The sequence below is a fragment of the Eutrema salsugineum genome, unplaced genomic scaffold (genome assembly GCF_000478725.1).
Source record: "Eutrema salsugineum unplaced genomic scaffold, Eutsalg1_0 scaffold_7, whole genome shotgun sequence".
Classification (NCBI taxonomy): domain Eukaryota; kingdom Viridiplantae; phylum Streptophyta; class Magnoliopsida; order Brassicales; family Brassicaceae; genus Eutrema; species Eutrema salsugineum.
Window position 1 is genome coordinate 13,246,686 of NW_006256486.1, and position 12,847 is coordinate 13,259,532.

Here is a 12,847-nt window from a genome sequence, read left to right on the forward strand (position 1 = left end):
CTAGCCCGGAGTCTAATGATTATCCGGAGTTTCCGGAGTTGGATGATATCCCAGAGATTTCCGCGGTTCTGGAGAGTTCTTCTCATACTCCTCCGTCGTCTGATGCATTCTACACGAGTATTAACAATTTACTCGGTGAGCCCGGACGAGAGTTATGCACACCGCTTGATCCACTTCGGCGAGGAAATGCGACTTGGTAATAAATTATTTTTTCATCTTTTTATTCTTTTGATAATATGTTTATAAAAATAACAAGATTTTTTTTCTTAAAGGTTTGGATATTCGAACAACGGGATTAGCAAGTGCATTTTGAGAATGCTGCATTCACTCCTTAAGAAACCGTACAAGACATTTTCTGTCATCCCTATCGAAGAGAAAAACATATGGTTCAAACAGTTTGCGGTAAGTTTCAAACAATTTATTCAATACTCAAATTTTTTCTTAAATTAGTATTATTTCAGAAATTTATTTTTTTTCAGCAAGAGTTTACATGGCATCCAAACCGCACAAAGACTGTGGAGGGCTTGTTTCTTGCTGAGTGTGCTACGCAATTCTCAAGAAACATGTACGAGTGGAAACAGAATTGGAGGAAGGGGAAAGGCAAACCGAAAGGGTTGAATGCCACTGTCTGGAAACTCTACATCCCATATTGGGAAAACCCCGAGACGGAGAAGAAATCGAAGACTAATTCCACAAACAAAAGGAGTGACCGAAAAGGCAAAGGGCAATATGTTCACAACTCCGGATCGACGAGCTTTTTGAGTCAAGAAGACCAAATGGTAAAATTTTCTTATTTTTTTTGGGATTTTACAATACGTGTTCACTTTTTATTATAACATTTAAGTGTTTTTTTTTAAATAGACTAGAGAGGCTGGAGGAGTGCGTCCAGATCATCTTCAGTTGATGAAGAAGGTGCACACAAAGAAGGGGAGCAATGTGATTCAAGATCCTCTAATGAATGAAATTTATGAGAAGGTGACGCAGACCATCGAGAGTAGTCAACAGTCACAAGGTGACTCCTCATCTCCCGTCATTTTGTCGCGCGAGGAAATCAACCGTTTGGTTCGCGAAGTAAGTTTTCTTGGTTTGTGTACCTTTAATTTTTTTTGTCTACATTTGCTGTTGGTATTAACAACTTATTGTTTTAATTGTGCAGGAGCTTCCGTTGAAGAAAGGACGTCGACGTGGTTTGGGTAATGTTGTCTCAAGTCAAGAATCTTTCGGTTCTTCTTCTTATCCCGAAGATATCGTCGAGCAAAACGAAGAGCTCAAGGCAAAAGCAGCGGATTTGGAGCACAAGTTAGATGCAACACAACAAGAGCTCACTACGACCAAATCGGAGCTTACTACAACCAGATCGGAAGTCGCAACCATGGCAAGTTGGATGAAGGCGAGGTTTCCTGACTTCCCGGGATTCAGAAGTTCGGGAACGGAAAATCCAGAAACCTAGATTATTGTTTTTTTTTGTTATATGAATATTTGAATTTTAAAAAAAATTTAAAATATTTTCATTATATTTATAAATTTCAGTTTTATATATATTTAATTTACAATTTTATTTCTCTGAATTAATGTTTTTAATTTTTTTTTTTTAATTTTTCTTTTACCGTCGGAAAATCGTCGGTACTAACAAAAAAAGACCGTTGGAAATTCGTGGGAAATGATGACCGTCGGAAATCCATCAGGAAACAAAAATCGTCATATTCGTCGGGTTTCCGTCGGAAATGAAACTCCGACAAAATCAAAACCATCGGAAACTCCTTGGTTTATGAAACCGTCGGGAATACGTCGGAACAATGCTTCCTCGGGAATCCGTCAGAAAAATTGCGTCGTCAGGAATCCGTCGAAAAAGTTTTGTCCTCGGGAATTCGTCGAGTAATTGAAGTCGTCGGTATTCCGTCGGAAATACCCGATGAATTTCCGACGGATATTTTTTCCCGACAAGATGATCCCGACGACCTGTTTTTGTCGGAATTCCGTCTGGAAAAGCCTTTTGCGACGGATTACCGACAGATATAACCGTCTAAAAGCGGATGTTTTCTTGTAGTGTTGGAACACAAGTCCTTTGGACCCAGTGAAATCCTACTCACCATCGTATGGATGGCGAAGTATTCTCTCGGCTCGCGCTCTGGTTAATAAAGGACTAATTAAAAGCGTGGGTTCAGGATGTTCAATCTCTGTCTGGAACGACCCCTAGATACCTTCCTCTCGCCCGAGACCAGCCACTTGTAAGGGTATTAACTATTACCCAAACCTTATGGTTAATCATCTGATTGATCCAGAGACAAAATCATGGAATTTAGGATTACTGTCGGCGATCATTGATCCGGGGGATGTAGAGATTATTCGGGGAATACCTACTAGTAGATCATACATGCCAGATCAGCTTGGGTGGCACTTTACAAAATCCGGATGATACACGGTTAAATCTGGATATAAGACGGAAAAAGATATCCCCGAGGACGCCCAGTTGGATCCCTATGGTCCAGACATCACAGCACTACAAGCATATGCTTGGAAATTAAAATGTGCACCCAAAATACGGCATTTTATTTGGCAAGCTCTATCCGGCTGTCTCTCAGTACCAGCTAGATTACGTACTCGGGGAATACAATGCGACACGCAATGTGCACGGTGCGGAGCAAAGGAAGAAACAATTAATCATGTCCTGTTTGAATGTCCCCCGACCTTACAGACATGGGCATTATCCCAAATTCCGTCGCCCCCTGGGATATTCCCGGGATCATCGGTTTATTCAAATTTTGATCATGGTATATATGGAAGGCGCATAATGAAAAGGTATACTCGAACAAAGATATTGATCCACAGGTCACGTTAAAAATAGCGGAAACGGAGGCGAATCTGTGGGAAGAGGCCCAAAAGGAGGCACACGAGCAGCCCAACTCAAATATTTCCAATGTTCAATGTTTACCATGCCCGACTTATGAGGGCTGGTGGTGTTATATAGATGGCTCTTGGAAAGATACAGACTCATTTGCAGGACTAGGATGGTATTACTTTAAAGAAGGAATTACGGACACAATAATGGGAGCACAGAAAGTAAGACGGAGTCTTTCGGCTCTTCATGCAGAAGTAGAGGCCCTCATATGGGCGATGCATTGCATGATTCCCAACCAGAAGAAGGAAGTAGCTTTTGCAACAGACTGTTCGGAGATGGTGAAGATGGTGTCTACACCCGACGAATGGCCAGCTTTCGCTTTACATTTGGAGGAGATCGGACGAATGAAGGACAGCTTCAATTTCTTCCTCCTTACACATATCCCGCGCACGAAGAATTCGAAGGCGGACAACCTGGCAAGGAATGCCCGGATCCACCCTCAAGAAATCATCTATGTAAACTCGGTACCTCCGGTTTGGCTAACTGAACCGTTCTAGTTAGTTAAAGTTGTTGACAAAAAAAAAATTATATCAGCGCTAGGCACGAGAAAATTAACTAATCTATTATTATTCAACTAATGATTTTAAATAAAGTTTTAAAATCCAATAACTTTTATTGTATATCATCTTTAAGAGATTTTAAAATCTGGTATTATTCAGTGAAGATTTCAAATATTTCATTAAAATCCAGTATTTTTCAAAATTAAATGACTTCTAAAATATTTATATATTAACTCATTTTCAAATCAATTCCAATATAGTTTTATGAGTAACTATTTAGAATCAAAATCCAATATATATTGCATAAATTTTAGAATCTAAACAAATGAATCTATAAAAATGATTCAACTTTTAAATCTCAAAAATTATAAAACTTAAAAAAAATATTTTAAATTGAATAACACCCCCTAAATCTATTCATACAGCTAACAATCCGGTTTTTATGAGCAGACTAAACAGTAAACATATATTGAGGTAGATTGTCATCATGTAAGAAATGTAATTAAAAATGGCACTATAGCTACATCGTATGTCAAAATGAGGGAACAACCTGCTGACATATGTGAAAAGCGTTGGGTTCACAACAATTTAGTTACGTATTTGGCAAGCTTGGGATTTGTAATCTCCAAACTCCAGTTTAAGGGAGGAGTATTACGATTGACTATATCTCTTAGAGAAGATATGATTGTGTAATTAGAGTTTACGGAATCACCTAGATCACTGATATAATTAGCATAATTAGGGAATATCTATACAGATCTCATGAATGTTGTATAATATACATTATCTTTGTGAATGGATAAACACACCGATTTCCTCATTTTGGCAATAGTAAGAGTTTTTAAATTTTTTTTATGAAAATATTGTAAATCTTATAGAAGCAGAAGTAGAAGCTGTAAAAAAAAATTCTTTGATTATAGATGACTGTTTAGGAGGGATAGCTTCGGTTTTTTATATTGGTCTGGTCTATTGCTCTTTCCTTATGCCTAATTCGCTTAAGGGGGTTGGTTTACAGGTACAACCTTTGTAATTTCATGGTTTCTCATCAAGCTGAACATGTATGCTGGATACTTCTTTACACATAACTTAATAAGTCCTCTACTTTCAACTTATTATTTATAAATGATTTCAGTTTTGATTATTCCTAATATAGACTTTCTCCATTCTATAAAGAGTTTGGTTTGGCATAAATATAAATTTTGTTTAACAAATAATATTGAAAATGTAAAATTTAACTCCAAAATGATACTCTTTTTAGAAGCTATAGTTATTGAAACTTTGGTCCATATCAATAATTTTATATTCATTGTTTAATCTTTCTAATTATAAGTGTCAAAATCATCAAACCCACAGCGCCACAGCGGAGACGTTACCGCGTCGAATCCGCGTTTGAAGTCCACCCATAATAATTTCTACGAAGCTTCTCGGTTCTTTGCTTAATTACTTTTTTTCTTTTACACTTATTACTTACTGTTCGGCAAAAAGGAAAATCAGTATACACCAAATTCATTGCATTAGTTCGTCCAAACAAGAAAATAATATGAAACTCGGGAAAATATAAAAAATTATTAGCAGTGTAACAGCTCATTTTTTTTTTTAATTGGCTCTTATTTTTAACACAAAGGGTTATTGTAATATTGTATGCTATTTTTTGTTTTGTTCTTTAGTGTATTAGAATTTATAACATTTTTGTTCTTTAGTATATTGACCGAGACCATGAACATTTAAGGTTCTCCAATATTTTCTACGAAGCTCCCATTCTTAATTAAATAACTCATTGTGTAGAAAAGGAAAATCATCCAAATTTTGATGCAAACTTTAATTAGAATGCACCAATTTTTTTTCATTAACTAATAAAATTTATCATATTAATTTAATAAATTGATTCTTTCTTTCTTTGATAAATAAAATAATTTGGCTAATTTTTTTTATTAATACAAAGGGTATCATTAATGCATGTTATTTTTCTTTATTAAAAAATATCAGAGATCTTGATCGTTTCATCGTTACACGCATATATCTACATTTTCTCTATTACCATATTCTCTCTGCAACTATTTTATTTGTTTGTGAAGGTTGATTGTTTCTTGAGCAAGAAAGAGAGAAAAATATGAATTCGAGATTATCTCTTCTTCTGATCTTGTTCTTGATCATAGTTCCGGAATCAATTCAAGGTTCCATCTTCAAAACCTTCTCAAGTACCCTCTCTTCCAAACCTCCTCCTTCATCACTCGTCTTCCCTCTTTCCGGCAATGTCTTCCCCCTCGGGTAAACAGATCGATTTCTCTTCTCATCTCTTTTTATTTTTCTCATTTCTTTCAAGCTTTACTTCACACAAGATTTAGGATAATTAATCGGGAAATAAGCCATAATTTATTAAAAAACTAACAAAATAGGTTATACTTTTTTTTCCAAAATTTATTAAAGAATTTAAAACTCATTCCTAAACCCTAGAAACTCTGTAGATCTTGGTGAAGAAGATCTTTAGCCGGATTTTGGTAACATTATCGTTGCTCTGTTTTTTGGTGATTTTCCTCTGTTCAGAACATGGGCGTTGAACATTTCTCTTTTAGTGAATAAAGACGACAAAATAAAAACCATACAAAAGTGAAATCCAAACCGTTAAAATTTAAGCAAACCGAAAAATCCTAAAGCCTAACTCCCAAAAAACTATACTCTAAACAAATCCTAAAACCTAAAATTGTGTATTTTCTTGATTTTGAAAGAATGAACTTTTTTTTTTCAATTTAATTTAGACTTGTTTTATATTTTGTTTTCTTAATTGTTGAATAGTAATATATCTAATTTATATTTTATATTTGATGATTATAGTCTTTTATAAATTTAATTTTTTTATTTATTTGGAATTTGCAGATATTACTCCGTCTCTCTTCAAATAGGAAGTCCTCCAAAGAAATTTACTTTTGATATTGATACTGGTAGCGATCTCACTTGGATTCAATGCGATGCTCCTTGCACTGGCTGCACTTTGGTAATGTATCGTTTGATTCATTCTCTTTTCAAAATGAAAACTCGTTCTCTTCTTATTCATATCAAATATTTGTTTATTTTTTAGCATCCTTCACTTCTGTACAAGCCTAAGGCAAACACTGTCCCGTGTTCAGACCCAATCTGCTCAGCTCTTCACTGGCCTAACAAGCCTCATTGCCCAAACCCAAAAGAACAATGCGATTACGACGTTGAATATGCTGATCAAGGTTCATCAATGGGTGCGCTTGTCACTGATCAGTTTCCTTTAAAGCTCATAAACGGCTCGGCTTTGCAACCCCGCTTAGCATTTGGGTGAGCAACTAAGGAATTTCTGTTTTCATTTAGTCAATATGTAAATCTTGAGATGTAAATGTTCATTCTTGAAATATGTTGGTGTTTGTAGGTGCGGTTATGACCAGAATTTCCCTAGTGCACATCCTCCCCCTGCGACCGCGGGAGTTTTGGGGCTTGGGAGAGGGAAAATCAGCGTCTTGACACAGCTTTTCTCCGCCGGACTAACGAAAAACGTGATTGGACATTGCTTAAGCTCTAATGGTGGAGGCTTTTTGTTCTTTGGAGACAATCTCATTCCTTCCGGTGGTGTATCCTGGACACCATTAATGTCACATGAGTATAATACTTTCTCTTTTCGTATTTACCTCAGACTGTTATCTACTAGTACTGATTCATCTTCTCTTTAGAAACCACTACACGACGGGACCAGCCGAGCTACTTTTCAACGGAAAACCAACAGGATTAAAAGGCCTTAAAATCATCTTCGACACCGGAAGCTCCTACACTTATTTCAACAGCAAGACATACCAAACAATAGTAAATCTGGTAATTAAAGAAAAGCAAAGTATTCAAGAGCATTGTATGTATTTATGGTCGCTTAATGCAATTTGTTTTTGCACGTGTTTCAGATTGGAAACGAACTAAAAGGCAAACCGTTGAAGGATGCGAAAGAGGATAAGACTTTACCAATCTGCTGGAAAGGAGCTAAGCCTTTGAAATCTGTTCTTGAGGTCAAGAACTTGTTCAAGACCTTAACAATCAACTTTATGAATAGTAGAAGAAACACTCAGCTCCAGATCCCACCTGAATCTTATCTCATCATCTCTGTAAGAAATGATAAAACCTTAACAAATTCGTTCGTCATATTCAAACTTAGAAAATAATTTCCATTGTCTTGTTCAGAAAACTGGGAACGTCTGCTTGGGAATACTAAATGGAAGTGAAATAGGATTACAAGACTCCAACGTAATCGGAGGTAAGAATTAGCAACATGCAAACGATATCTTAAACTCGAATGCTCAGACCTAGCTACAACTAATTTTTTTCATTTTGTTTTCTGAAGATATATCTATGCAAGGGATTATGGTAATCTACGACAACGAGAAGCAACAAATAGGATGGGTTTCTGCAGATTGCGATAAGCTTCCCAAAAAATAACAGATTAAAGGATTCACCACATTATATAACTCTTTACATATACAAAATTTAGGATTCATAAATAGAAGATTTACCAGAAGTTTGTCTGATTGGACCAAACAATCTTGAATTCTAGTCTTTTATCAAAACCATCTTTCTTGTTTTCGCTACTCAGTCTGAAAGCCCACAAATTTTTATAAAAATTGTTCCAACAGTTTCTACATTCAATCATTGTATTTTAGAAAACTTGACGATACGCGGCTATTTAGTACTTGAACAGCAGCAATTGGAACCAATAAGTACCTGAAAAATTTTAGTGTGTAAATTAGTACCCGAACTTCTAAAATATGAATATTAAAACTTAAGTAGTTTTCTCTTTTTTTTTTGCCAAATCATATTTTAACTCATTTTCTGTTAGTCAACCTGTGAATTTCTAAAAAAGAGAAACGCCAATATTCCGGTTGGACAAAATATCAAATAACATCGTTTTGGAGAAGAAGACCCCAAAAAAAGTCAAAATGATGTTTTTTTTTTGCAAAGAAATACAAAAAGGAAAAAACTTGAATCGGAACAACTGAAATTGCATAGTAAAAAAAAACTAAATTTAAACAATTGAAAACTAATAAAAAAATCAAAAGCAATTAATTAAAATCGAAAACTCTAAAATCTTTTATTTACCTTTTTTGTTTTGGGAACTAAGTGGTAGCGTGCATTATGTGCGGGCGGAAATATGTTAAAAATGAGTTTTTTTACTTGTTTCGAAAGTGATGATCATATACTCTAATTTTTTATAAAAGGAAAAATTCTATAAAAATCATTAACTTATTTTCAATAAGATAATAAAATCCTCAATTTTATGACTACCCAGAAAAAAACTTCAAGTATTTTTTCTGCCCAGAAAAAATCCTCAAATGTTTACCGTATACTAAGTTTACACCGTATATGAAACTACAGTAAACGGAAATTAGAGCGACGTTAGGAAACTAACTATGGTCACTATACGTGGTTTAGCATTAGTTAAATAACCCAAATCCGATTCCTAAACCCGATTAAAGTAAACCCGAGTATTCGATCAAAAGCCCCAAATCGAAACTAATTCCCCAAATTAGAAGCAAACCTTTAAATCCCCAAATTTACAGATGAACCCTAAATCGAGATCGTGAGACTGAATTAAAGGAAAATCAAGAGGCATGAGGTATAATCTGCACTAAATCGAGTCGTTTCCCTTACCATTTTGTTAATTTCGTTTAAATTTTCGTCGTAATTTGCTAATAGAAATACCTGTGTTCGTGTAGTAACGGCGACGACAAGCTCAAGCTCCACATCCACTATGGAGGGTCAATGTCAAAGGAAGGTGAACAGTGGTGCTATAAAGGAGGATTGACGGAACCTGATATGGTGGTAGATCCTGATTTGCTCACTTTCTCCATTTTCGAAGACTTCAGTTCAAATCGTGAAGCTGCGAGCGATGTGGTGAAATTATGGTACATACTACCTTCTGAGGATATGTCGAAGCTAAGATGTGTGTATGAGGATAAGGATCAGGAGCTTATGAAGATGGCGGCGGAAGCAAATGAATGTGGAGAGGTTCACATCTACATTGGACATAGTGGGATTCCATCGCGGGATGATGTTGAGTCGAGAACTACTGGTGGTCCTCTTGATGCTACTGAAAACGATGAAAGTGATGAAGATGATAGAGAGGAAGAGAACGATGAAGAGGATAGAGAGGAAGATGACGATGGTGAGAATGGCGATGATGAGAACAGTAGCAGTAGCGATGACGAGGAGAGAGAGTCTGAAAGTGATGAAAGTGATGTTGAAAACAGGGAGGAAGAAAAGGAAGAAGAACAGAGACGGGAAGAAGGTGCAATAGTGGAATTTAGAGAAGAAGCGAGTGGAGTACCATCTGAAGATGAGAATCAGATCTTAGGCGAAGGAGATTCTGACCCACGGTTTGACAATATGTTTGCTGCACTTAAAAATGAGCCTCCTCCCGTAGTTCGTGGTGCACCTACTCAGAATAATGCAGATGACGAAGCTGTGGATAGTGATATTGAAGGTGAGAAACAAAGGCGAGAAGGTGAATACCCAGATTCTCCGGAAGACACTGATGAAGAATATGCTAATTGGAAGAACACAGATGATCGTGGAAGGAGGTTTAAAGTAAAGAGTAAGGCTGATTATGATCAGCCCCCATACTTATGGCTGATGCAAACCTTTAACAATGGTGAAGAGTTCAAGGATCAACTTCTGAGGTATGTTTTAAAAACCCAATATGATGTGAAGTTGAATAAGTGGAACTCTCAAAGGTACGCAGCCATATGCACTAAAAATAAATGCAATTGGAGAATATATTGTGCGATGGAGAAGCCTATACGGAAGTGGATAGTCAAAGTCTTCGAAGATAAACACTGTCATTTGCCCACGGGAAGAGTAAGGATGCTGAAACAAGGCACTATTGCGAAGCTTTTCAAAGAAGAAGCAAGAAGACGACCAGATATAAGGAGTTATGACATTAAAGACGAGCTAATGCATAGGTACAAGGTCTCAATTTCAATATTCAAATGCAGAAAAGCAAGGCGAATCGCATTGGATATGGTTCTGGATACCCAGAAACAACAATTTGCTAAGTTATGGGACTATGAAGCTGAGTTGATTAGGTCTAACGAGGGAGTGAGTACGGAGATTGTTACGGTTACAAAGGATGGAAAGCAGATTTTTGATAGCTTTTATGTCTGTTTTGAACCGTTGAGAAGAAGTTGGAAGCAAAACTGTAGACCTTTGATAGGGTTGGATGAGGCCTTCTTAAAATGGGAGTTGAAGGGAGAGATAATAGCTGCTGTTGGTAGGGATGCTGAAAATAAGATTTATCCTATTGCTTGGGCAATTGTTAGAGGCGAGAACAAGGAGTCTTGGGATTGGTTTATCAAGAGGTTGCATGTCGATTTAGACTTGGGTGTGGGAGATGGATATACATTCATATCTGACAAACAAAAGGTATATGTGTTTCTATTGGGTCTAATGAATGCTATATGTGTTTTTAAAGTCTAACGAATGGTATATGTGTTTCGCAGGGTCTTCAAGTAGTTCTTGCTACTATTCTTCTGAATGCTGAGCATAGAAATTGTGCAAAGCATGTCTATGCGAACTGGAAAAAGAAGTACAGTGATGTGGATTACAAGCCTTTTTTCTAGAATATGGCATACAGCAAATCAGTGGGAGAGTACCAAATGCGCATGGATGAGCTCAGAGCACACGGTCCAGCAGCACATGCCGATTTGCTAGCTAAGGAACCGAAGACTTGGTGTCTTGCTTTCTTCAGTAGAAATGCAAGGTCTGCTAATGTGTGCAACAGCTTGTCTGAAAGCTTCAATAGGACAATCAAAGGAGCAAAAGAGCTGCCTCTGATAAATATGCTGGAGACAATAAGGAGTCAGGCTATGTCTCGTATTGCACACAGGTTGAAGAAAGCTAAGGCATGCATAATAGCTTTTCCACACAAGATCAGCGATATATTAGAAGCAAATAGAGAGGATAGCAAGGATTTTTCTGTACTTACTAGTTCAGACAACTTGTTTGAGGTTTTGTTGTATGGTTGCAGCTATGAGGTATCTCTTCGTCTTTGTCATTGTGTTTGCAGAGATTGGGACCTGACTGACATTCCATGTTCACACGTCATAAGAGTCATCAACGAAAACCACCAACAACCAGAAAAGTAAGTGTTACAACCATTTTATCCTTTTACCGTGTTTATGTTTTTGCTTTGAGTTGATCAGGTTTTATTTTCACAACCCTTGTATTGCAGCCATGTTGATAACTACTACAAGACTGAAGTTTGGATAGCAACCTACCAAAAAAACATAAAACCTGTTAATAGAGAGCTATATTGGGAGAAGACTCACAAGGAACCAATTGGAGTTCCCGGTTTCAGGAAGATGCCAGGAAGACCTAAGAAAAAGAGGATCAAATCTGCACATGAGTCTCCTTCCAAGCCAAACCGAGTCACCAGACATGTCAGAAGAATGACATGTGGAAACTGCAAGCAGGTGGGACATAACCAACTGGGTTGCAAAAATCCAACTTTTGTGGTTCAAGGACCAACTCGCAAGCGTGGAAGACCTCGGAAGATAGATGTAAGTGTATCTCTTCCCTCTATAATACATTTGTAAGATATTCTTGTTTTGTTTTGACAATCTCATATTTTGTCATAGGATGGTGTATCTAATCCTCGGCCAAGGAAAAAACACACCACTACTACACCTCAGTCACAGCCTTCTGTTCCACTATCTACACCTCAATCACAATCCTCCACCGTGGCTCCCTCAACTGCACCTGCACCAGCAACAGCGGCTTCATCTTCTTCTACAGCACCTCCTGGCCATGGACGTGGCCGTCGTGGTTGACCTCCTGGAAGATGACAAGCCCGTAAGAAGGTGAAAGTCCCAAGAGGTGTAGGTGTCTTCATGTGCCCTTATACAAATTGGGTATTTGAATGCTTTGGTCAAAATGCAAGAGAGGTAGGTGGAAGCTCATCACAAGGACCAAGTTCACGCAAGTAGTTGCTTTTCTTTTGCTTGTTATTGTCTTTGGTGTCTAAACAATGTTCAGGGAAGAATGCTTGGGTATGGTGTTTGGTGTTATGGCTTTTGTTTTGTTTGGTTTTGGTATTTTCGTGTTCAAACTTTGGTCATGCTAGTTGTCTTTATGGTTGGTGTTAAACTTTGGTCATATTTTGTAAGGGAGTTCTTGGAAGCTTTATCATTGTGTTTTTATTTGCTATTGATAATGTTTCTTTGTTATCTGAGAGAATAGAGAACATTAAGCAACTAAATAGGTTTGGATCACCATCATTTTTCGATCAACAAAACACTACAATCATTACCAAATATCTCACCAAACAAAGCATTACAAAGACCAATATCCAAACTTCAACCAAACTACATTACAACCAAACTTCAACCAAACTTAAAACCATTAGAATTTACTTGAAAGCATTGCAAATTACTACAGTCCCACACACAAA

The 12,847-nt window shown here is 37.0% G+C and overlaps 4 protein-coding genes across 4 annotated transcripts in view; all 4 read left to right on the forward strand.

Annotated features, from left to right (window-relative positions):
* The window catches only part of LOC112083130, a 3,877-nt gene extending 2,427 nt beyond the window's left edge, over positions 1 to 1,450 (forward strand). The window contains exons 3-7 of the mRNA XM_024150863.1: positions 5 to 196; positions 273 to 402; positions 480 to 779; positions 862 to 1,071; positions 1,157 to 1,450. Coding sequence (XP_024006631.1) covers positions 5 to 196; positions 273 to 402; positions 480 to 779; positions 862 to 1,071; positions 1,157 to 1,450 — 1,126 coding nt within the window. The remainder of the gene's footprint in view (positions 1 to 4; positions 197 to 272; positions 403 to 479; positions 780 to 861; positions 1,072 to 1,156) is intronic.
* Positions 1,451 to 3,045: 1,595 nt separating this feature from the next.
* LOC112083131 lies at positions 3,046 to 3,396 on the forward strand. The gene has a single exon (XM_024150864.1). The coding sequence runs from the start codon at positions 3,046 to 3,048 to the stop codon at positions 3,394 to 3,396; it is 351 nt and encodes a 116-aa protein (XP_024006632.1).
* A 1,998-nt stretch (positions 3,397 to 5,394) lies between these two features.
* On the forward strand, positions 5,395 to 7,982 carry LOC18011031 (aspartic proteinase Asp1). The gene is made up of 8 exons (XM_006393680.2): positions 5,395 to 5,667; positions 6,274 to 6,391; positions 6,476 to 6,702; positions 6,794 to 7,021; positions 7,092 to 7,230; positions 7,314 to 7,511; positions 7,588 to 7,660; positions 7,748 to 7,982. The coding sequence occupies exons 1-8, from the start codon at positions 5,510 to 5,512 to the stop codon at positions 7,840 to 7,842; spliced, it is 1,236 nt and encodes a 411-aa protein (XP_006393742.1). The 5' UTR covers positions 5,395 to 5,509; the 3' UTR covers positions 7,843 to 7,982.
* A 3,039-nt stretch (positions 7,983 to 11,021) lies between these two features.
* LOC112083132 lies at positions 11,022 to 12,227 on the forward strand. Its single transcript, XM_024150865.1, has 3 exons — positions 11,022 to 11,539; positions 11,630 to 11,957; positions 12,036 to 12,227. The coding sequence occupies exons 1-3, from the start codon at positions 11,022 to 11,024 to the stop codon at positions 12,225 to 12,227; spliced, it is 1,038 nt and encodes a 345-aa protein (XP_024006633.1).
* The last annotated feature ends 620 nt before the right edge of the window (positions 12,228 to 12,847 follow it).

What these genes read in the sequence shown, in the direction of transcription:
- LOC112083132 (XM_024150865.1), top strand. Translation starts at nt 11,022, where the DNA reads ATGGCATACAGCAAATCAGTGGGAGAGTACCAAATGCGCATGGATGAG. An exon ending in AACCACCAACAACCAGAAAA is followed by an intron (nt 11,540 to 11,629) that starts GTAAGTGTTACA and finishes CTTGTATTGCAG; the next exon opens with CCATGTTGATAACTACTACA. An exon ending in GAAGACCTCGGAAGATAGAT is followed by an intron (nt 11,958 to 12,035) that starts GTAAGTGTATCT and finishes ATTTTGTCATAG; the next exon opens with GATGGTGTATCTAATCCTCG.
- LOC112083131 (XM_024150864.1), top strand. Translation starts at nt 3,046, where the DNA reads ATGGGAGCACAGAAAGTAAGACGGAGTCTTTCGGCTCTTCATGCAGAA.
- LOC18011031 (XM_006393680.2), top strand. Translation starts at nt 5,510, where the DNA reads ATGAATTCGAGATTATCTCTTCTTCTGATCTTGTTCTTGATCATAGTT. An exon ending in CTTGCACTGGCTGCACTTTG is followed by an intron (nt 6,392 to 6,475) that starts GTAATGTATCGT and finishes TTTATTTTTTAG; the next exon opens with CATCCTTCACTTCTGTACAA. An exon ending in AGACTCCAACGTAATCGGAG is followed by an intron (nt 7,661 to 7,747) that starts GTAAGAATTAGC and finishes TGTTTTCTGAAG; the next exon opens with ATATATCTATGCAAGGGATT.